At 38.7% G+C, this 22503-nt stretch overlaps 1 protein-coding gene across 3 annotated transcripts in view; it reads right to left on the reverse strand.

The window, feature by feature from the left end:
* The window catches only part of UNC80 (unc-80 subunit of NALCN channel complex), a 222492-nt gene that overhangs the window by 72122 nt on the left and 127867 nt on the right, over positions 1-22503 (reverse strand). For all 3 annotated transcript variants that reach the window (XM_021008767.2, XM_078147389.1, XM_078147390.1), the window contains 7 exons: positions 19037-19175; positions 10540-10721; positions 7848-7979; positions 5272-5458; positions 4325-4456; positions 2708-2851; positions 688-788 (listed from right to left, as the gene is read on the reverse strand). In XM_021008767.2, the coding sequence (XP_020864426.1) occupies positions 688-788; positions 2708-2851; positions 4325-4456; positions 5272-5458; positions 7848-7979; positions 10540-10721; positions 19037-19175 (1017 nt within the window). The remainder of the gene's footprint in view (positions 1-687; positions 789-2707; positions 2852-4324; positions 4457-5271; positions 5459-7847; positions 7980-10539; positions 10722-19036; positions 19176-22503) is intronic.

A 22503-nucleotide genomic window follows, 5' to 3' on the forward strand; every position in this document is an offset into this window, starting at 1 on the left:
TTGAGGACACCCCCCCCAAAGAGCTTTTGTTTATGTAGTTTACATTTATCAATATTTATCATATTAGAAATTGAGGCATATTATCATAAAAATAGTTTTGATCTCATGGGTGCACTGAAAGGGTCTTGGAGACCCTCAACAGTCCCTGGATCACACTTTGAGAACCACTGTAGTAGAGAATCATTATAGCAATTCATGTCAGTAGCAGCTCTGAGCAGCTTCAGAGTCAGAGTGGAACATAGGTGAGGCATTGTTGTCAGAAGGGAGACATCATCGGGTCGCTGAGAGACTGAAGTGATAGAATCACAAGAGGTGTTCTACCTTGGATGCAACCCTGGGAGTATCCAAAGGGCATTTCCTCTCCCATTGTCACTAGAGGGAATGTCTTCCTGTTCTGGAGGAGTTCTTTTCTTGCTCTTTACCTTGATATACCATTTAAATAAATGCCCTCTGCTTTGAATCTATGCAGTATCTGGCTTGGGGTAGGATAAAAAGATATATCATTGAGTACTTGGATTTGTGCTTTTTTTTTTTAATAGATAACAATCCCAAAAGTACCACAAATGGTGATATAACTTTCAAAGTAACATGTTGAGAGGAACCCCAGTCTATATGGAAACCATTTGTGAACTTAGCTTTGTAATGACATATTTCCTTTTCTATAAAAATAACAGAAGATTCATTCACCTGTCTATTGCTTATGGTGAGTTTTTCTAAGAAATGTCGAAGGACTGTTGAAGGATCTTCAATTAGACAGTTCCACAGGACCTGCTGGGCTACAGCACTCACTTTTAAAGAAAAAAAAAGCATCATCTAAGGGAGGAATCTGGAGATGCTTGTTAAGATTATAAATAACAAACACTTTCTATGACATAATGCCAGTTTTCTTTTTGCCTTTGAAAAGGTCTATAGAATGTTTACTCACCATTAAGTGGACATGCATGTTCTTCTGCATGGAGAAAGTAGGGAATAAACTGTGTGACTACTGTTGTGAGGTGTGATCATTTTTTTACATGGAATATATACAGGAACACATGCTTTCTAGGTTTTTATTAAATATGTGTCACAGAGGCATTGTAGTAGAATGGGATGAGCACTAAACTGTGAGTGAGGGAGCCCAGGCTTCAGAATACACCCCTGACATGTATTTGTTGTATGACTGCAGCAGGTCATTGAACCTTTCTGAGACTCAGTTTCCTCTTTTGTAAAATAGGAATAATATTGGTAGGATCTGGGATGGTTGTGAGGATCAAAATAACATGTGTAAAGCACTAGGTGAACATTAAAGCACTATATGAATATCAAGTATATCATTTTATAAAATTATTAATAAATCAAATTAGCACAATATTAAGAAATAACTTTAATAAATGAAAATGAAGAACGTTAGGGAAAAGCAGCAGAAAGAGAGCTAGACAAATGGTCAAGTAAACCTGACTTCTAACTGTAATCATCCCAGTCACAAATGTTTCAAAGGAGCATGAGGTTCAGAAGGGAGGATGTATCAGTACAAATCCATCACCATCATGCCCTAGGACAACAGCTCCACAAATATAGTCTGCAGGTGGTGGAGCCAAGGGTAGGAGTGTTGCCTTCATTTATGATCAATGGTAGCATGATTGTCAGCTACCTTTTGGGAAATTCGAGCCTCTTTATGATTGACTTTTAGAGTTGCTATATAGAATCCATAGATCATTTTTACCTCTTCCAAGCTTTGGCATTACTGTGACCCTGGCCCATAATCTGGGCATCATCCTTGACCCTTCCCTCTCACTCACCTCACATATCCAAGTCTTGTCACATCTTGTCATTTCTTTCTCTACCACATCCCCTTCATTCACAAAACTACCACCTTAGTTTATGCTCTTGCCTGGAAAATTGCAATAGCTTTCTACTTCATCTCCCTGATTCAAGTTTTTCCTCAATTGGATAGTTTCCATTCAGCTACAAAAGTGATTTTTCTAAAGCATAGATCTGACCAAATCTTCTAACTAACTTCCCCCCCCCCAACAAATCACTAAACCCCAGAGGCTCCCTTTTACCTCTAAAATCAATTATGAAGTTCTCTTCCTGACAATGAAAGTTCTTTATAAGCTGGTCCCTTCCTGTCTTTTTGGTCCTTTTATACTTTGCTCACTTCCAGGTGTTCTACAATTCAGCTACAACAGCCTATCTGCTATTCTCAGAACCCAACATTCCACCCCCCATCTCCATACCTTTGCGTGGACTGTTTCCATACTTGGAATGTTATCCCTCCTTACCTGGACCTCCTGATTTACTTGGCATCCTTCAAGATTCAGCTCAAATTCCCCCTCTGTAAGAGGTCTTTCCTGATCCTGCCAGCTGCTATTGCCTCCCCCTTTGAGATTATCTTCCTTCTATTTTGTATGTCTTACGTATGTACATACGTATTTACATGTCATCTCCCCAGTCAGAAGGTAAGTACCTTGAGGGACTGTTTTTGCCTTTCTTTGTATCCCCAAGGCCTAACACAGTGCTTGGCACATAGTAAGTGCTTACTCAGTGATTATTGACTGTTTGGCTGAAGGTCAGAATAGCATATTTTTCCGCTGAAGAGTTCTACATGAAATCAAGAGCAAGCTCTAAAGGAAAAATGGAAGTGATTCATGCAAGGAAGGATGAAAACATGGCGGATCCTTGGCATATTTTTTAAGGGGCTGTAACAGTGTAATTTTCCAAATTGTACCTGCTACACCATCTTCCCGAACCTCTCCATCTTCCATCAAGTGAACAATGGGTAGCACTGCAGCACAGATGCATGCTGGGAATACCGCCTGAGGGGGCTGTGGCACGTGGTGGTTAGGCGTGTGCTCTGTAGTGTGCTCTTCATCTGAAGGAAGGAGGCGGGGACGTTACATATGTGTATACTTATATCTGTATCTACATCTATATTTACAGCCAAAACTATATCTATCTATAGCTCCATATGTCTATATATCTACATTTATATCTATCTATATCCATATATCTAAATCTCTCTCTAAGTGCTATTCTATTCTTAAAGTACAATTCAGAAATCAAAGTATTTCTAATTTTTAAAGCAGTATAATCCTGTGCTAATTTAAAGAACATCAGATTGTAACAACTTCCATCTTTCAAAAGTTTATAGGAAAAATATTAACAAAATACCTAGTAGTAAGAACTCTTTTTTTTTTCCAGAGATGGAAGCAGGGATGCATGAATAAATAATTTTGAAAGCATTCCTAAGTGAGCAGAGATTAGCTCATAGGAGTGATCTGAGGTGAATGGTATCCAAAATAGAAATGGAAATCTTTCTTATAGTTTCAAAGCTAATAACAACCATACATGTATCTTTTTTTTAAACTTTTTTTTTAAATTTTTAGGCAATTGGGGTTAAGTGACTTGCCCAGGGTCACACAGCTAGTGTCAAGTGTTTGTTATGAGGTCGGATTTGAACTAAGGTCCTCCTGATTCCAGGGCCGGTGCACTATACACTGCACCACCTAGCTGTACCTATGTGTGTATCTTTTGAGGTTCATAATTCTGACTTGTGTGACTCTCAGACATCAGAAAGGTCTAGTTGCCCACTAAATCTATGTGGTTTTAGATGGCTAAGTGAAGCTCCTAGGTTCACAAGCTCTGCCTAGTTTATTGGTGACCACATTACAAATCAATTGTCAGCTTACTGGAACCCACAATACATGAATATTGGGCCACTATGTGGTTTTCTACCCGGGACATAAAAGCTATGCAAATTCTATGGGCCTCTCTCATAATAGAAATGTAACTAAGTTTGACTTTAAAAAAATGCGAAACAGGGGCAGCTAGGTGGCACAGTGGATAGAGCACCGGCCCTGGATTCAGGAGGACCTGAGTTCAAATCTGACCTCAGACACATAATACTTACTAGCTGTGTGACCCTGGGCAAGTCACTTAACCCCCATGGCCCAACCAAAAAACAAAAACAAACAAAAAATAAATAAATGCTAAACAATGCCAAAACAGAAAACCAGAGCAAATCCTACTCAGCAAAAGTTGGCATGGTAGTTGTGGGACTGCCCTCAGCAGAGGTGGGCAATCAATGTAGTAGTGGGATTGAGACCTGTAATAATAATTTTTTAAAAACTGGCTCCACTTGTAGAGGGTGATTGTCAGTTTGAATGAGAAATAATCCTATAGCACAGTATCTTACATCATTGCTTCTAGATCGCCAAATGTAAAAAAAAATATTCTTTATGAAAATGCAATAATGAGAAATGAATGAGATTAAATGAGAAATACTTTACTCCATGAGCATTATGAAGAATAGTAAAAGAGAAAGTGTATTTCCTGCAGGGCTCACCTTCTGCACTGACAGCTGAACGCACTGACCAAACAGAGCCACGGCGAAAGGAATAATTCCTATGAGAAGTACTTGATGTGCAGGATGGACTGACAGAAAGACGTCGGGATGCCAGATTAGTGACTTCTTCTACTGACAGAGAAACCAGAGAACGTAAATTTTGGTTTTCTAATAATGTTAACATTACAATGATTAGGATTTTCATTTTCATAGTATCCTTCCTTTCCACAATACAAGACTCGGGTGACTCACTTTGCCCTTTTGGGGAAAACATGCACATGTGCATATGCACACATAATGACCCATCTAGACTGAAAGACAAAAGAGTTCTTCCAAACACTCTGTGCAATATCACTGCTCTTAAGAGTAATTTGGAAATTGTTCTCCTGGAGTCATCTGCCAGACTATTCTCTATGTGTTGTTCCCAGTGCCTTGCATAGTTGAGCTTGTAAGAACTTAAAACTCCCAAACTCAAGAGGGCTCTTCTTCACTAAGAAATCTCTTAGCAGTGAGTCGTTGGTTGTGTTTGCTCCACGTGCGCTGAAATGGTCCAGTCTGGGTTTACAAACCCTCTGCATAACCTGGCCATCGTCATAAAAGTGCCATCGAATGAGTTAACTAAGACTAGCTCTACACTGCTTTCCATCAAACAGTGACATAAGCTTTCCATTGCTCCTCGGAGGGTTTGGAATCCTTCTCCAACCTCGTGAAAAGTTTAATTAATTTAATTGATTGGTTTCTTCATTATGGATAATATATTTCACTTAAAGCAGGACTACTTTGTCCTTAAAAATTCTTCCATTTCCCTTGACCGTATCAATGGATTTGATTCTTTAGCTTTCACCTTTACCTAAGTAGTCAGAAATGCTGAACCATTTTTAATCAAGGTTTCCCCCCCATGAATCTCTTCCCTTAGTCTCGCACTTCTATGAGAAACTAAAGTGCACCTTCTTCTTCCTGCTCTGAGTTGGGGGTGCAGGTAGGCTCATAGCAAGCCTCTTGGGTGATGGGAATGGCAGTAATGAGGCTGGCTTCTCGACCAAGTCGCTTCTTCTCTTCCTCTTGTTGTAAGTTCTTGAGAATGTGCTCTGCTCTCTGATGGGACCGTGACACAGCTCGGGCAGAAAAAGATTTCTGAGGGTAAATGAAGACAGAAAGAAATTTATTTTACAGCTATTGATAAGAGTTTTGAGAGGGAGATAAATAGTACACAACGAGTCAGGAAGATGGGAGTTTTAGCCTTGTGTCTGACGCCACTTAAACTCTCAGTGCCCTACATAACTTTCTAAGACTGTAAATTACAGAACACTTGCTGATCTGCACTGGGAGATGGAGTTTCCTTTATTAGAGTTCCTTACACCAATGAGTAATATGTCTGAACAAAAAAATAAATCAGGGTTTCACACAAAGGAATCGATGGTAGGTGTCCAGTCCAAATGAACCACATAAACAAAATAGCCATGCTTGGGAGATTTTGAAGTGAGAGCTTCAGTTATCTCATATTTTTCTTTTAAGGACATTTCTAGGTTTTATACAGCTAAAGCTGTCCTACTTAGCACTGCAGTATTTCAGAGGTAAATGCAACCATAGCAGTCATTTAATCCAATATCATTTTACAAATGAGGACACTGAGGAACCAGAATTAAGGAACTTGACCAAGGACAGGTTACCAGTAGGTAGCTGAGCCTGGATTTGAACCAGATGTTCTAACTTCAAATCCAATGTTCTTTCCAGAAGAGTTCTTTAGGAATGCTTGTGATTTTGTAACAGCATCCACTCTATTTTCCTCTGAGATTTTAATTAAATTAAAGGCAAGTATTTCTCTGGCTTCCTTCAAGACAGCTCAAATCTCACTTTCTTTAGGATGCTTTTCCCATGGAGATTACCTTCCATGATTTCTACATACATCTTGTAGGTACCTATTTATGGATATGTTATCTCCTCCATTAGAATGCGTGCTCCTTGAGGGCAAGGACTATTTTTTTTGTGGGATTTTTTTTTTTGCCTTTCTTTATGTCTTTCATACTTAGAAGCAGTGCATAGCATATAGTAAAGGGCTTAATCAATTCTTTTTTGACTCTCTGACTTTTTAGAGGACTTATTCCTACCAACCTTTGAAATCTTAATTATAAGAAGAAAACTTTTCTTGTGGCAAGAGGCACAATGGTGTTCTATGGTCTGTCTCTCTCTGATATGTTTTTTTTAACTGGATCTATGATTTCATTGTTATGGGTGAAATTCCTAGTGAGCAAAAGCAAACTCCCTACACTAATGCAGGCCATTATCTTCTCTGTGACTTAGATTCTTAGAGAACTGTGGGGAATATGAGTAGTCAGTCAATTTGTTGTTGTATCCTTCATTCTTGAAGAGGACTATGACATCAGGAAAGTGATGCTATGACATGCAAATGAATTGGTTTCAAGAGAGGGAGGGCTGTGCAGTCACCAGCCTCACTTTTGTCTCTGGAGCCATCTGGATCCAGTGGCAAGATATAGATCAGAATGACTGGAGATGGCCCTGGATGCAGTGGGACACCTTGGCCTTTTTAAGCTAAGGTCTTTAACAGGTCTCAGTTTGACTGAGGCAACACCCATTCAGTGATCAAGACTAGGATTGATCCATATACATTTATTAAGCATCTACTGTGTGTTAGGCACTATTCTAAGTATTGGGGATACAAAGAAAGGCAAAAGAGTCTCTGTGCTCAAGGAGTTCACAACCTAATAGGGGAGTCAACAAGCAAACAAATATGTATAAACAAGTTATAAACAGGATATGTAGGAAACAATTAGTAGAGCTAAGGCGGTAGAATTAAGAGGGATTGGGAAGACTTCTTGTAGAAAGTGAAATTTTAGTTAAGACTTGAAGGGAAACCAGGCAAGCCAGGATGTACAGATAGGAAAGAGCACTCCAACATGTCCATGGGACAATCAACTTTGCATTAGGAAATCAAACCAACCATCACGTTGAAAATTTAAAATTTAAAAAGGCATTTTTAAAAGCCTCTCTAATTTAATATGTAAGGATGTCCCAAAAAGCTATTAAAGATTAAAACTGTACTAAGACTTTTGGGACATCATATATATATATATATATGTGTGTGTGTGTGTGTGTGTGTGTGTGTGTGTGTGTGTGTGTGTGTGTGTGTATGTATGTATGCTTCAGGTGACAGAGTCACAAGGACACCAATGAAAATGCAAACTTTGTTAATGTGTTCCTTTTTTAATTAAAAATGTCACATTAAGCAATACAAAATAAGCACGTGAAGTCTTTCATTAATTGATTTTTTGTTATTGAGAGTATGAAAGACTAGTGCTGAGTGCTGAACCTGGGAATGTTGCACATTAATTTTCTTCTAGTTAGTAAATCACAGTCATCACAGAGAACATGTTAAAAGTATATGGCTATAGATTTTATAGCCATCAGGGATCATCATTATTATTTTAAAAGTTCCTTGAGCTTTTACTATGTAACCTTAGGTCTTAACTCTGCTTCTATAGAAACCAATTTCTATGCCACTTACCGACTGATCTTCATTAATTGGGTCTTGTACACTCCCACTGCATTGTGGTACCCATGGGGGATCAAACATGGGGACTGAAGGCATTCCCAGTACTGGCGAGGGCAGGGTGAAATTTATACTAGGAGGAGGAATCTGTAAGGAGACATAAATAGAGACTCTTAGGAAGAAAGAGAAAATATTGTAGGGAGAGACAAAGTTGTAACGGCAGCCTGTAAGGGGTCCAATGGTGGTAAGGCTGTAGTAATAGTTCTCCAGCTACTGCAAGATTTTGATAACAATGAAACATATTTACATAGCATCATTAGACAAGGATGGGTTTCTAGTGCCAACTCTGTTAACCAGCTCTGTGATCTGGACCAGACATTTTGATTCTCTGGAGCCCAGTTACCTCCAATGTAAAATGAAGTTGTTGGACTAAATGCCACCTTCCCTTTGCATAAATTTTTATAGCTTATGAAATATTTCTCATCCTGTGTCTCATTTTATCTTCCCTACCCCTGTGAGGTAGGTAGAATCAACATTATCCCTGCTTATAGAAGAAGAAAAAGCAGGTTAAAACAACACCACCACTACCACTTGCCTAAGGTCATGCAGCATATAGATTTGAAACTCATGCTCAGGTCTTCCAACTCCAAGTCTGCTGTTATGGTCACTACACCAAACTACCACTGACCAAATGACCTCTAACTAAGATCCTTTCCAGTTCTTGTTCAGAGCTCTGGAAGGCTCCATAAACATGGCATTTAAATGCAACCCCATTTTAGTAAAGCCCTGTAATAATAACTGCATAATAATAAAATAGTTTTATTTATTATATATTTATCTTATATTTTATAATTATATATGATAATTATTATATATAATATATGAATATAATGATTATAAAATAATATATTTTATTATTTATTAAAATGAAATAAAAATAAAATAATTACATAATAAACAATAATAAAAATAACTGCAGATCACTTATTCAGATCTACATATCCAACTCTCCTTTTTCTCTCCTGTCAAACTTATCTTCATAAAACATAGTTCTGACCATATCCCTCCCTGAATTCAATAGGATCAAATATTAATTCCTCTCTTTGGCACCTAAAGCCCTTGACAACCTGGTCCCAACTTACCTTTTTCAGTCTTATTGTACATTACTCCCCTCTATGTTCACCTAAACTGGTCATCTTGCTATTTTTCACACTCAGCGCACCAACTCCCACCTCAGCACCTTTACTCTGGGCTGTCTCCTGTGCCTGGAATAGATTCCCTCCTCACTTCTGTCTCTCAGAGTTCCTAGTTTCCTTCAAGGTTCAGCTGTTCTTCTACAAGAAACTCTTCTACCTTCTATAAGAAGTTCTTCCTGATTCCCTTAGCTATTAGTACTTTCTCCCATCAAATCACTTTGTTGGGGGCAGCTAGGTGGTACAGTGGATAGAACACTGGCTCTGTCCTGAGGACCTGAGTTCAAATGTGGCCTCAGACCCTTGATACTTACTAGCTGTGTGACTCTGGGCAAGTCACTTAACCCCAAGTGCCTTTCCAAAAAAAAAATATATCACTTTGTTTCTAGTATCATATATGTATATATATATGTATGAATATATGTGTACATGTGTAGGTGTGGTATATGTGTGTGTATATATATATATATGTGTGTGTGTATACACACACACACATACACACACACATATACACATACATATACACATATTCATCATATAGTGGGTGTCCCAAAAAACTTAGTGCAGTTTTAATCTTTAAAAGTTTAAATGAAGCCCTTGAAAATTTACTATATAACTCAGAATTTATAGCCATATTACAGAGGGCAGTGGTTTCTGATATAAAAAGAGATTTTCCAGGTGAAATTGTCTTTACTAGAACACAAGGAGATAATTTCAGCTATAGCTGAGCATCACACAGAGGGATTACAGCCTTCTGGCTCTTTGTAATGGAAAACTCTGTAATTACAACTTTGAAATCAGCACTGAGGAACTAATGGCAGTCAATATGGCATGATAGAAAGCATTATGGACCTGGAGTTGGGGGAAACCTGAGTTGTACTACCAGCTATTTGACTTTGGACAAATCACTTTAACCTCTGTAAAATGGGGATAATAATAGCTGCTGGGTTATTGGGAAGATAACATGAGATAATATGCAAGAAAGTGTTCTGTAATCCTTAAAGTGCTATATGAATATTGTTATTGTTAATGAAAAAGCCTTGTTTAGCCAAGTTCTATTTATAGCCCATTATTTTAGAAAAGCAGGTGTCAGGAAGTTTGGATTCTTAAGAATTACTCCATTAAAAATAGCTTTAAAAGAATTACTCCATTAAATGCTTCATATGTATAACGGATATAATATTTCTTGTCTTCTCAATGGGTAGGGGAGGGGGTGGAGGGAGGGAGAGAATTTGGAACTGAAAATAAAAATAAAAAATGCATATAAAATTGCTCCACTTAACCAACTTCAGCAGATGACCTACCATTTTTAAATGGAACTGAAATTTTTTTTTTAAAGTTTGAAATGATTTCATCAAAAAGTTGAAATAATTTTATCAAAAGATCTTGAAATGATTTTATTCTGCTCACTAGAGAAGTTTCCCTCCAGGTTATATCAGGTGGGTTTGAAAAGAAAAGCTTAGAATAAAATTTAGGGCCCAGGAACGAACCTCCCATAATTTTCCCATCCTTGCCTTGAAAATCTGCTGAGCTCCTTCCTCCATTCGAGGCCACACCTGGTAGCGGAATCTCCAGAGTGTATGGAACTTGAGGATAGCATTGAGCCGTTGCACAGTCTCTGGGTGATGGAATTCTGACATCAGCATGTCAGACACAGCCTCTGGGACTTTTACTGCACATAGCAGGAACATGGCAGCTAGAAAAAAGCAATCCAGCATTAATCAAGGACATGTCACTGGGCTTAGTGTCTGCAAAACAACTCTCCAGCTCTGGTGAGAATGCCCCTTAGGGGAAATGAAACCTGTCCAACTATGCTGGCAAGAAAGCACCTCATTTCAGACAAGGCAGGAAGCACCATCTTTCATTCCACCCACCAGCTTCCAATTTATGGTCTCATAGTGTAATGACATTTTGACAGGGCCAAATAATGGTGACTTTTGCTAAAACTACTGTCGCCTATGAGCTCCAGTTAAATAACTCTAGCCACTGACCTACTTAAAACAAACTTTTACTTGTTATTTCTTTTAAAATTGGATTCCTCTGTTTTTGTCATTTCATCCAAAGTAAAATTTTGTTTCAAATAAATAGCTTTGCTGAAATTTTGAGATTTTTTAATGAGACTACCCTTCAAGTGAAGAAGTACATTTTTAAAAATACATCAAATTTTCTTGATATTTAAAAAAATTCACATTTCAAACTTAATTCAGATTTTATGAAGATAAAGGAAAACTTATAATTAAAACTATCCAAAGGTGGTAGGATGAGCTGTCTGGTGAGGTAGTGTGTTTCCTCTTCCTGGAGGCCTTCAAGCAGAGGCTAGATGGGCACTTATTAGGTATGTTGTAGTGAGAATTCTTTTCAGGAACAGATTGGACTGCATGATTTCTGAAGTCTCTTCTAATTCTCAAACTGCGATACTATCATTCCCAAATAATGAAGAGAGAGACATGCTGAAAGAGATTTTGTGAGTGTTAGTAGTGGCTTTTGATTTAAAAGAAAGCCAAACAGCGATCAGAAACAAGATCATGAACCATGCTACCATATATCAGATGATAAATCATGAGCCACATAAATCCAGATTGGAAGAAGGAACCAGTGGCTATGGTGGAGATAGAATTTGCCAACTCTATAGTTTTTACTTTTCACCTACAACTGTTGTCAGGTTTTGCTTATCTTAAGAAACTTTCCTTTGACTCTTCTACCTCCTATAGCTACAATTTCATTTTATAGATGAGGACCTGAGACTCAAAAAGTTTGACTTGGCCATTGTCATATAGCTAGTAAATCTCTGACATGGGATACCTATGTTTCTTGTGGTATGATAGAAAGAGTACTTCATTTGAAGGCCTCTCTTCAAATAATGGAGCTGCCACTTACAACTTGAGTGACTAGAATACTGTAGGATCATAGGACAACTCAATTTCTACGGGGTTCAGGTTCTTAATTTGTAAAATGAGGAACTCTAAGCTCTGAAATCTGTAGTAATTTTTTTGTTGTTGTTCAATGTCCATCTAATTTAATTGGAAACTTTTACATATTATAGCTCATGGTTCTTATTATTGTTACTATCAACATCATCATCATCATCATTGTCTTGAGCCACAGTTTTGTATTTGTCTGCTAATTGGCTGAGACATAGATATTTCCTCTATTACAGCAGCTCTCCCTAATGTCAAATAAGGGGAGGAAAACTTTCTAATTTGTCACTTTTATTAACATTTTGTTAAGTGAAAGTTTTTGAAACTAACATACAACAAGGAAAAATATTCTACTATCAGTTAAATAACCATCAGAAGAGAGGAGGAGAAGGAAGGAAGGAAGGAAGGAGAAAGGAAGAAGAAAGGAAGGAAGGAAGAAGGAAAGAAGGAAATATGGAAGGCTCTCCCTGTACTCCGAGTTCCTAAGACATTGGCCTCTTTATTGTTCATCAAACCAGAAACTCTACCTCTTAATTCTAGGCATTTTCACTGGTTGTACTGAAGAGGTCTAGGACTTTTGGGGTGCTGTTGGAACCCCAAGAGCATGGTACCGGGCCTTGCCTGAAAGAATTCAACTCAAATCTTCTTCAGCCAGAGGAAAAGCCTATTAGTGATAAAACACTTAGGGCCAGGTGATGCCCGCAAGGACAAGCGGGCATGAGAGGTTCTCAGCCTTGTGGGCCTGAGATTCTCAGCCAGGTGATGCCCATGAAGACAAGCGGGCATGAGAGGTTAGGGCAGATCTCACATACTTTAGGTGACCAGGGAAGGGTCTGGGAAAAGGGTCTGGGTGAGAATTCCCAGAGATTAGAATGTCTAAGAGATTGAACAGACAATGGAAACAGATAATGAAGGAACTGAAAGGCATCTGAATGAAACCAAAAGGCAGGCCAAGGCTTTCAAAGGGAGATGAGGGGCTGGGGCCTGTAGGCAAAAGGGGAGCCAGATTCCCCTTAGGGCAAGGGGCAAAGACCTTGGCTTGGGTCACACCCCATCATTCCCCCCTCAAACAAATTTGACACAAATTCTTTTGGGGAAAGGAGCGAAAGTCTGGACTTCTGAAACTGCTTCCTGCTGGCAAGGGGTGTAGAGCTGTCCCTGCCTCTCTGGATCCTGTTTGAGGGGTCAAACTTCAAAAACCCGGCTGATGCCAGGGTCAGCGGGGCAGAATCCTCGGGTTGATGTACAGCCTGAGCAGTCATCTGAAAGTTGATGGCTCCAACCCTAGAAGAAAGGAATCTGGCGAGGATGAAATCTGTAGTATTTTTCTTCTATAATTAATCTTCTATTTCACCCTACTCCCCTTCCCCCTCTTCCTAACCCCCCCCCACCACCAATTCAAGCATCACTTATGAATCATGTATCTACAAGGTACTGTTCTAGGGACTGGAAATTCATAGGTAAAAATACAATGATTTTTGAACTGGATAAAGAAAAAATTAATGGCTAGTAATGAGTTGATACCCAAAATAAGTAAAGAGATTACAAGAGCACATAGCTATCCTTGATGAATTCAAGTCACTTGGTTCAGACGAATTGCATCCTCTTGTTCTAAAGGAACTACTTAGTGTGATTTCTGAGACAGAACATGGATAAAGGAAGAGGAATCTCAGGAGCAAGGAAGCCAATTTGCGACAAAGCATAGAGAACAGAACCTACAAACTATAGGTTCATGGGCTTGATTTCAACCCCTGACAAGATTCTAGGACGTATTATTAAAGAGATGGAGGTAAAGGAAGAAGGTGGTAAAAGTGGAAAAGGTAGAAAAGGAAGCAGTGATCACAAAGATCCAGCATGGCTTAATCAAGAATATGTCATGCCAGCCTCATATGATTTCTTTTTTAAATTTTTTTTGGATACGGTTATTAAACTGGTAAACCAGGAGAATGCTGTAGATACAGATTGCCTGAATTTTAACAAAATGTTTGATAAATTATCTCATGCTATTCCTATGGAAAAGATGAAAAAATGTGGAACAGATTATAGTATAATTACATGAACTTGGAACTTAAAGAATACTCATTAATAGTTTGATGTCAACTTGAGAGGCCTCCAATGGAGTGCCTCAGGGATCTGTGCATCATCCTGTGCTATTTAAATATTTTTATTTTTAATAATTTTTAATTTTTTATTGAATTTTAATTTTAAATCAGTGATTTGGATAAAAGCATAGATGGCATCCTTTTCTATTTGTAGAGACAAAGCTGGGAGAGATGGCCAATGCAACAGATGACAAAGTCAGAATACAAAAAGACCTTGGAAGGCTGAAATTCTGAGCTGTATTTAATAGAATGAAATTTAATAGGGATAAATGTAAAGTCTTACATTTGGGTTCAAGAACTCTCCCCTCCCACCCAGTACAAAATAGAGGAGGAACGGTTGGATACCAGTTTAACTGTAAAATGTGAGAATGATTATTTCTCTCTGGCATTAATAACTAATGATTGTATTAGGACCAAGGTTTTTCCCCTATTCTACTTCTTCATCCAGAAATCAACCAGTGTGGGAAATCTCTCTTAAAGATTTGCCCAGACCAAGATCTAATCAGACAGTGAAAGAAATTCTAAATTTGGGCTAATTGGTACATTACTGCTCATTATGTTTGCTCAGACAGGTCTGAGAAAATGTGGATCCACCCTTTTGTCATACAGGTGATATGGAAATTTATACATCTGTTTGACCAAGATTTGGGTGATCCAAATCATGACCCCCAAGACCCTCATTTTAATATTCATTTTCTCATTAATTGTTAACCAATCAGTATTGCCACCCTGAGGAATACCTACTTTTTGGAGGGCATATAAACTGTGAGCCCACAGCCCTGAGAGGTGTTTGGTCTGAGAGATGGCTAAATGACCATCCTTTTATTAATAAACATGCTGGCCTTATTAATAAAATGATTAAGTTACCCAGAAACTATATCTTTCAAATCTTTTTAAATGGCAAAAAGATACAAGGGCTTTACTGGACTCTAAGAACAATATGAGTTAACGGCGTGACGTGGTTGCCAAAAAAGTTGATGTGGACTTGAGAGAAGCACAGCTTCCAGGAATAAAGTGGAGATAGTTCCATTATGCTTTGCCCTAATCAGATCACTTTGGGAGTATTGTGTTCAGTTCAGAAAAATGCATTTTAGAAAGGACACTAATAAATTGGAGAACTTCTAGAGATAAGCAACTGGAGTGGTGAAGAGTTAAAAGTCTATGCCATGGGTGAATTGGTTGAAAGAACTAGGTCTGGTGAACAAGAAGGAGAGAAGGATAAAGTGAGCGGGATGTTATCTATCTTCAAGTACTTAAAAGGCCAAGTGGAAAAGAGATGGCATATATTCTGTTTGCCCCTAGAGCGTAGAACAGGGAATAATGGGTATAAGTTGAAAAGAGGAAAGGTTAGGCTTGATGCCCTGCAATGTTTCCTAGAAGCCAGAGGTATCCAAAATGGGGATGGGCTGCTTTGGGAAGGGGTGGTTTTCTCCTCAGTGGAAGTCTTCAAGGAAAGGCTGGATGCCTACTTGTCAGATGTGTTGCACTAGGAATCCTGGATAGAATCTGGGCTGGACTAAGAAGCCACTGAGGTCCCTGCTAACTCTGAAATTCTGTCATTCTGTGACAGCATTGACTACTCTCAAGGCACACACTGTCAAGCATAAGAATAACATGCACACAAACAAATATGTTAGGAAGTCATTTGTACATAACAATAATAAACCGAATTTATACCTATGTTGTATGTGCATAACAATAACAGATTTGAATTTATCTAAAACTCCATTTATGCTATTTCATTTAATCCTCGCAACAATCCCATGAAGTAGATGCTATTATTATCTTCATTTTACATAGGAGGAAACAGAGAAAGATTAAATGACTTGCCCAGGGTCACATATTTAGCAAGCATATGAATCAGGATTTGAACTCAAGTCTGAGGTCAGATAAGTATAAGAGATTGGGAAGGCAGGGGACCTTATCTGGAGGGATCAGTCCATCCTCCATACTACTTCCAAAGTCATTTTCCTTAAGCATTGATCTGATGACATGACTATCCTATTCAATCTTTTTTTTTTTCCAAACTTTTTTTTAAGGGCCAGAATATATGCTTCTCTGCTTAGTTTTTACAGATCTTGATAGCCTAGCCCCAACATACATTTCCAGCCTCACTGGAAATTGTTTCCCATCTTTCAGCCTGAGTTGCAGCCAAAATGGCCTTCACTCTGTTCATCATATAACACCTCCTGTGCCTGTGCTTTTGTATTGGCCATCCCAAATGCCTGGGATATGCTGCCTCCTTTTATCTTTACCTCTGAGGCCACTAAGTGGTACAACGGCTAGAGCACTGGACTTGAAGACAGGAAAAGCTGAGTTCAAATTCTGCCTCTGATACTTATTAACTCTATGACCCTGGGTAAGTCATGCAAACTCTTTCAGTCTCAGTTTCCTCATGTGTAAGTTATGGTACATGAATGTAATGGAATATTACTTCACTGTGAGAAAAAGATGAATATGACAAATGCAGAAAAGCATGGGAAGACATAGGAACTGCTGCTGTAAGATAAAGTAAACAATGTACACAATGACTACAATAATGAAATGAAAACCCAAAACAAAACAACAAAATTTAATGGCATGAAATTATGATAACTGAGTAAGCCCCCTTTTTGCAGAGGTAGGTGCACTAAAGGTGTTGAATACTATATATATATATGTATATGTATACATATATATATATACACACACATATATATATATACACACACACACACACACATATAAGTATATATAATACTATATATAATAACGGATTTTGAGGGGCAGCTAGGTGGCACAATGGATAGAGCACTGGCTCTGGAGTCAGGGGAACCTGAGTTCAAATCCAGCCTCAGACATTTGACATTTACTAGCTGTGCGACCCTGGGCAGGTCACTTAACCCCAATTGCCCCACAAAAAAATAAAATAATGAATTTTTTTGAGTCTTGGTTAGTTTTACAAACTTCTTTTTGTATTTTTTTTATAACAAAGCATGACACTTGAGGAGGGATAGAGAAAGGAATAAAACAAAAAATATCAATAAATATTTATTTTTCTTTACAAGAAAAAAAGGAAAATATTCTTTTTTTTGTTTTTTTTTTTTTGGTTAGGTAGTGGGGTTAAGTGACTTGCCTAGGATCACACAGCTAGTAAGTGTTATGTGTTTGAGGCCAGATTTGAGCTCAGGTCCTGCTGAATCCAGGCCCGGTGCTCTTTCCACTGCACCACCTAGCTGCCCCAAAAATATTCTTATTGAAAGAGACATTGTGATGTCTTACTACCAAAACCTATCTTTTTCCATTTATCATTCTCCTTGCCTTCTCTAGCTTATAACACTCTTAATGATCTTTTCTTTGAAACTCCCCTTCCTTGGCTACTATGAAACTATCCTCTTATGTCATCTCTTTTTGGGGGACCAGTCACCCCTTCTCTTTTCTTTCCAACTCCCTTTGCTCCACATGGTGTCCCACAGAAGGAATCTGTCTCTATGTGGGCATTCTTGAATGCTCAGCACTCTGTTCTTCTTGTTAGCCTTATTTCCCTTTTTAGGAAAGATATCATCCAACCTCATGGCTTCAAGCATCACCCACAGACAGTTGATTTCTCAATATATCTCCCCTTCCTGCCCTCTCTTCTGGGCTTCCGCCCTATATCTCCAACCGCCTTTGGTACAGTGCTACCTAAATCTACCCAGTCATCACTTTAAACTTGCATGTTGAAGAACAAGGTCATCATCTTTCCCCCCAAAATCAATTTCCCTTCTGGAGTCTCCTCTTTCTGTCAATAGTACCATTCTTTTCTCAAGCATTCAGGCTTAAAACTTTTGACTCATCTTTGACTCTTCTGTCATCTCTTACTACTCCCCTAACTATCCCCCTGCTTTCTCATTGTTCTGCAAACATGCTATACACACCCTTTCCTCTATCCTTTTGCTTACAAGGTTCCCCTACCTAGTATTCTCTCCCCATCTTTGATTGGCTAAGTCCTGTTCTTCTTTTATGACTCAGGTCAAGTTCTATGTCATCTATTTTCATTTTTCCCAAGTAATTCCTAAGTAATCACTTCTTCCTTTGAATGCCTGTTTTGTTTCTTTTAATCATTATCTATTACCTAGCATGTGCTACCTTACATTATTGTTTTATCTCTATACATAAAGAAAATATTGGGAATGGATGGCCAAACTCAAAGACAGTTTTTAATGGTTCAATGTCAACATGGCAGGAGGTTTTCAATGTAGTACTCCAGGCATCTATGATAGAGGCAACTATGTTGCACAGTGGACAGAGCATTGTCCTGGAGTTAGGAAGATCTAAATTCAAATCTGGCCAGTAAGCCACTTGACTTCTTTTTGCATCAGTTTCCTCAACTGGGACAGCTAAGGGATGCTCAACTGGAGAAATGAGTATAATTATAGAATCTACCTTGCAGGGTTGTTGTGAGGACCAAATATTATAATATTTCTAAAAAAAAGTGGTTAGCACACTGCCTTTAGGCACCCTAAATATCCATTTATGTTGCTGCTGCTGCACAGTAGATACAGGAGAAGAAAAATCAATTAGAATTATATTTTATATGAAAAATACACTGAAAGTATGGCTATAAGGCAAAATCCTATTTTATATCTCCAGAATGTCTTCAACAGCCCAGAAGTGAAAACCAATCCCTCATGCTGGGAGATAGCATCAAGGCCTCCAGAGGCATGGGTTTCAATCCTAGGACTGCCATCTACTTCTCACATGATTGTTGAGTAACCATTCACCTTTGAAATTCAACTTTCTCTTCTCTACAATAAGAGAGTTAGACTATATAATTTCTAAGGTCCTCCCAGCTCTAAAATCCTACGATTCCTAGAACCTAGGATCCATCTCTCAGCTCACTGCTATATCTAGAGCAATATGCCACACTATCTGTTTGATCTAGGAGATCAACCTGAATTTAAAAAGCTCTCATTTTAAAATATGAGCTGCCACAACAAATGGCTCCCTGGGTGGGTCCCGTCCTGTGTTACCTGCAGCTCCAGCCATGTGCTCATCCATACTGAGCAGTAGCTCCCAGGCTGCAGGCTGTATGTCTCCATACATCTCTTCTGTCAGAATTGGTGCTGCCTTGATTAGCAGAGACAAGGGAGCTGGGGACAGGCTCATTACCTTGGGGGGAAAAAAAGAAAAAAACCCATCACATTTCAAAAGCATTTTAAATGAGGGTGAATACTGACAGTCTCACAAATTTGACAGACTGTCTGATTTGCTTTTTCCTAGTCCTTCTTTCTCTAAATGAGAATAAAGAATTGTCTAAAAGAGAAGCTATTTAAATGATGAAGTATATTAGGACTCACTATCATGCCAAGAAGTGACTAGTTATTTGCAGATTGATCAACGATAAATTTGTATTTTAGATCTGTTTCTTTCCAAAGTTCCAGGGCAGAGCCAGTGCAATACACTGTTTTCTGGTTAGTAGAATGATGCACAGTAAGAGGCAAAATATCTCTTCGTGTCCGAATTCTGCATTGATTTTGGTCAGGGTGCAATGAACTGCTATAAACAGTTTTGTACCATACTAATACACTTCTAGAATATTAGGAATGATGGTCAGATGCAAAGGATAGTTCTTCCTGTCTTCCTGTTCCAACATCAACATGGCAGGAGTTCACCAATGTAGTACACCTCAAAGATCTGTGCTCGGTCTTATTTGTTGGACATTTTTTAATCAATGGCTTTAAAAATTAAGTGACATGCTTATAAATTTGTATATGACACAAAGTTGAAAGGGAGAGCTAATAGGGTTGATGAAAATATCAGGATTCAAAAGAATCTTGACAGGCCAGCACAGTGGGTGGAATCTAATACGATAAAATTCAATAGAGATACATGAAAAGTCTTACACTGGAGTGAAAAAAAAAATCAGTTTCACAAGAATAAGATGGGTTTGGGTGGGGGTGGTAGAGAGCAGTTTTTCTGCTGCACTCCCAATTCATTTCCATAGGACTTTCTCCACCATACTCCTATATACCCCCTCTTCCTCAACTCTCTAATAGGTGTTGTATTCCTCCATTAGAATGTAAGTTCCTTGAGGGCAGGGACTATCTTTCTTTCTGCATGTATTTGCGTTCTCAATGCTTAGTATAGTGCCTGGCAAATAGTAATCACTCAATGATTTTTGAGTTGACTGAAAAGATCTGGGGATTTTAACTGGACTATAGCTCAATATGAGTCAGCAGTGAGATGTGGCCAAAAAAACCCTCAAAAAACTAATGAGATCTTGGACTTCATTAAGAGAAGAAGAACTTCTAGAAGAAGGAAAATGAGAGTCCTACTGTGCTCTGCTCTTGTCAGAATACCATGCCCCATTCTGAGCACCATGGTTTAAGAAGGTTATTGACAAGCTGGAGAGAGAATAGAGGAGAGATGGTGAAAGTTGAGCCCGAAGAATCAGTTGAAACCACCATGTATGTTTAGGTTGGAGCAAAGAAGACTCAGGGTGGGGCAACGTGATAGCTGTCCTCAAGCATTTGAAATGCTGTCATGTGAAGGAGGAATCAGACCAGTTTTGTTTGTCCCCAGAAGGCAAAACCAACTGCAGTGGGTATGAGTTACAAGAAGGCTAATTTAAGCTGATGTCAGGAAAAACTTCCTAATAATTTGAATTGTCCAAAGAATTGAATGAACTGCCTCAAGGTGCAGCAGGTTCCCCTCAGTTTCCCTCCTCCCTTTGAGTACTATCAGCAGAGGCTAGACAACCATTGGTATATGGGTTGTTCTAATAGGCCCCTGAGGGTCTTTCTGATTCTTAAATTCCATAATTCTATGAATTTATTTCATTCTCTAAAAATACAGGCTGTCTCCAACTTATAAATGGGCTAGTCCAAAATGTTATTTGTATGTCAGTTTCAGGGTTCCAAATACATTTTCCCATTGAAATAAATTATAAATTATAATTAGCCCACAAAAACCTATTTAATACTAGTTACAATTTCTGCTGTTCTCTAAGTTTTTATGGGCTAGCCTGGGAACTTAGCCACAATTTAGAACATTGTTTCCAAGGAAGGATATGATCTAAGTTACAATCTAGGATCCAGAAAATGCATCTTTTCCCTTTAGTTCTCCCTATAGCTAAGATTCCCTTTCTGATGGGAATTAAAAGGAAGTTTTTCCATCCTACCAACCACAGTGCAATATTTCTCTTGTAGCTTCAGTGGCATGGAGATCTCTGGCCATAAACCAAGGAAGATATTTATCCTAAGCTAGTCAGTAGACGAGAAGGGGTGAGTAGGGAAGGGAATGCCTTTGACTCCAACAGAGATGGCCATTTGTATGTATGTTTGCTCTTTTCTTTCTTTTTTCCCCATCTTGACTCCTTAATGAACCAGTTCAACTTTACACTGTTCTTTTCTCCTGAATCCCTGTCCCCCTTATTATATTGCTGATTGTGCCCTGCCAAATCTTAGCTTTGGATCACTCCCACTATCCTCCACCTTTGCTGCTACATATGTGCTACTGAACGAAGGTAGAGAAAATCATGCAATCGTTCCAACTGGGTCCACTATAAATTTATGTTATACAACCTCAAATGTTATACAACCTCATTGTTACTAGGCAATTTTTGTACACCTCCATTATCCATTCACCATACCACTCTCCACATTGGCTCTTCTAACCTTTTTCATCCCTTCTCAAGCTTTCCACGGTTCCCTTCTCTTATCCTCTTAGCTGAGAATGTTGCCTCATATTTTACAGAAAAAAAAACTTGAGGTTATTTGGACATGTCCAAAACTGAACTCATTATCTTTCCCTCTAAATCATCCCCTTTTCCAAACTTCCTTATTGCTGTTAAGAGCACTACCATCTCCCGGTCCTCCCAAGCTCAAAACTTAGGCGTCCTTCTCACCTCCTCATTATCTCTTACCCCCATATTCGATCTGTTGCCAAGATTTGACGATTTCACTTTTGCAACATCTCTTGAATATACCATTATCTGCTCTGATACAGCCCTCATCACCTCCCTCATAATCTATTGCAATAGCCTGATGGTTGGCCTGCCTGCCAGAAGTCTCTTACCATTCCAATCCATCCATTCAGCCACCTGCTTTCTTCTGCTATGAAAAAAGTGAGTCAGAGCTCATATCACCCTCCCCCTGTACTAAGTAAACCTCAATGGCTTCCCATCACTTCTAGTATTAAATGTGAAAACCTCTATTTGGTATTCAAAGCCCTTCATAACTTAACTTCCCCCCCTCCACCTTTCTAGTATTTTTATACCTTATTCACCACCACATACTCTTTGATCCTGTGACACTGACCTCTTTGCTGTTCCATGAACAACACACTCCAGTTCTTCATTTTGGGCTTTTTTTCTGGTTGTCCATGTCTGGAATACTCCCCCTTCTCATGTCTGCCTACTGGTTTCCCTTAAGTCCCAACTAAAACCTTTCCCAACTCCTCTTAATTCTAGTGCCTTCCCTCTTTTAAAAATTTCTTA

Source organism: Phascolarctos cinereus, unplaced genomic scaffold (assembly GCF_003287225.1).
Source record: "Phascolarctos cinereus isolate Bilbo 61053 unplaced genomic scaffold, phaCin_HiC Scaffold_7;HRSCAF=346, whole genome shotgun sequence".
Taxonomy (NCBI): Eukaryota; Metazoa; Chordata; class Mammalia; order Diprotodontia; family Phascolarctidae; genus Phascolarctos; species Phascolarctos cinereus.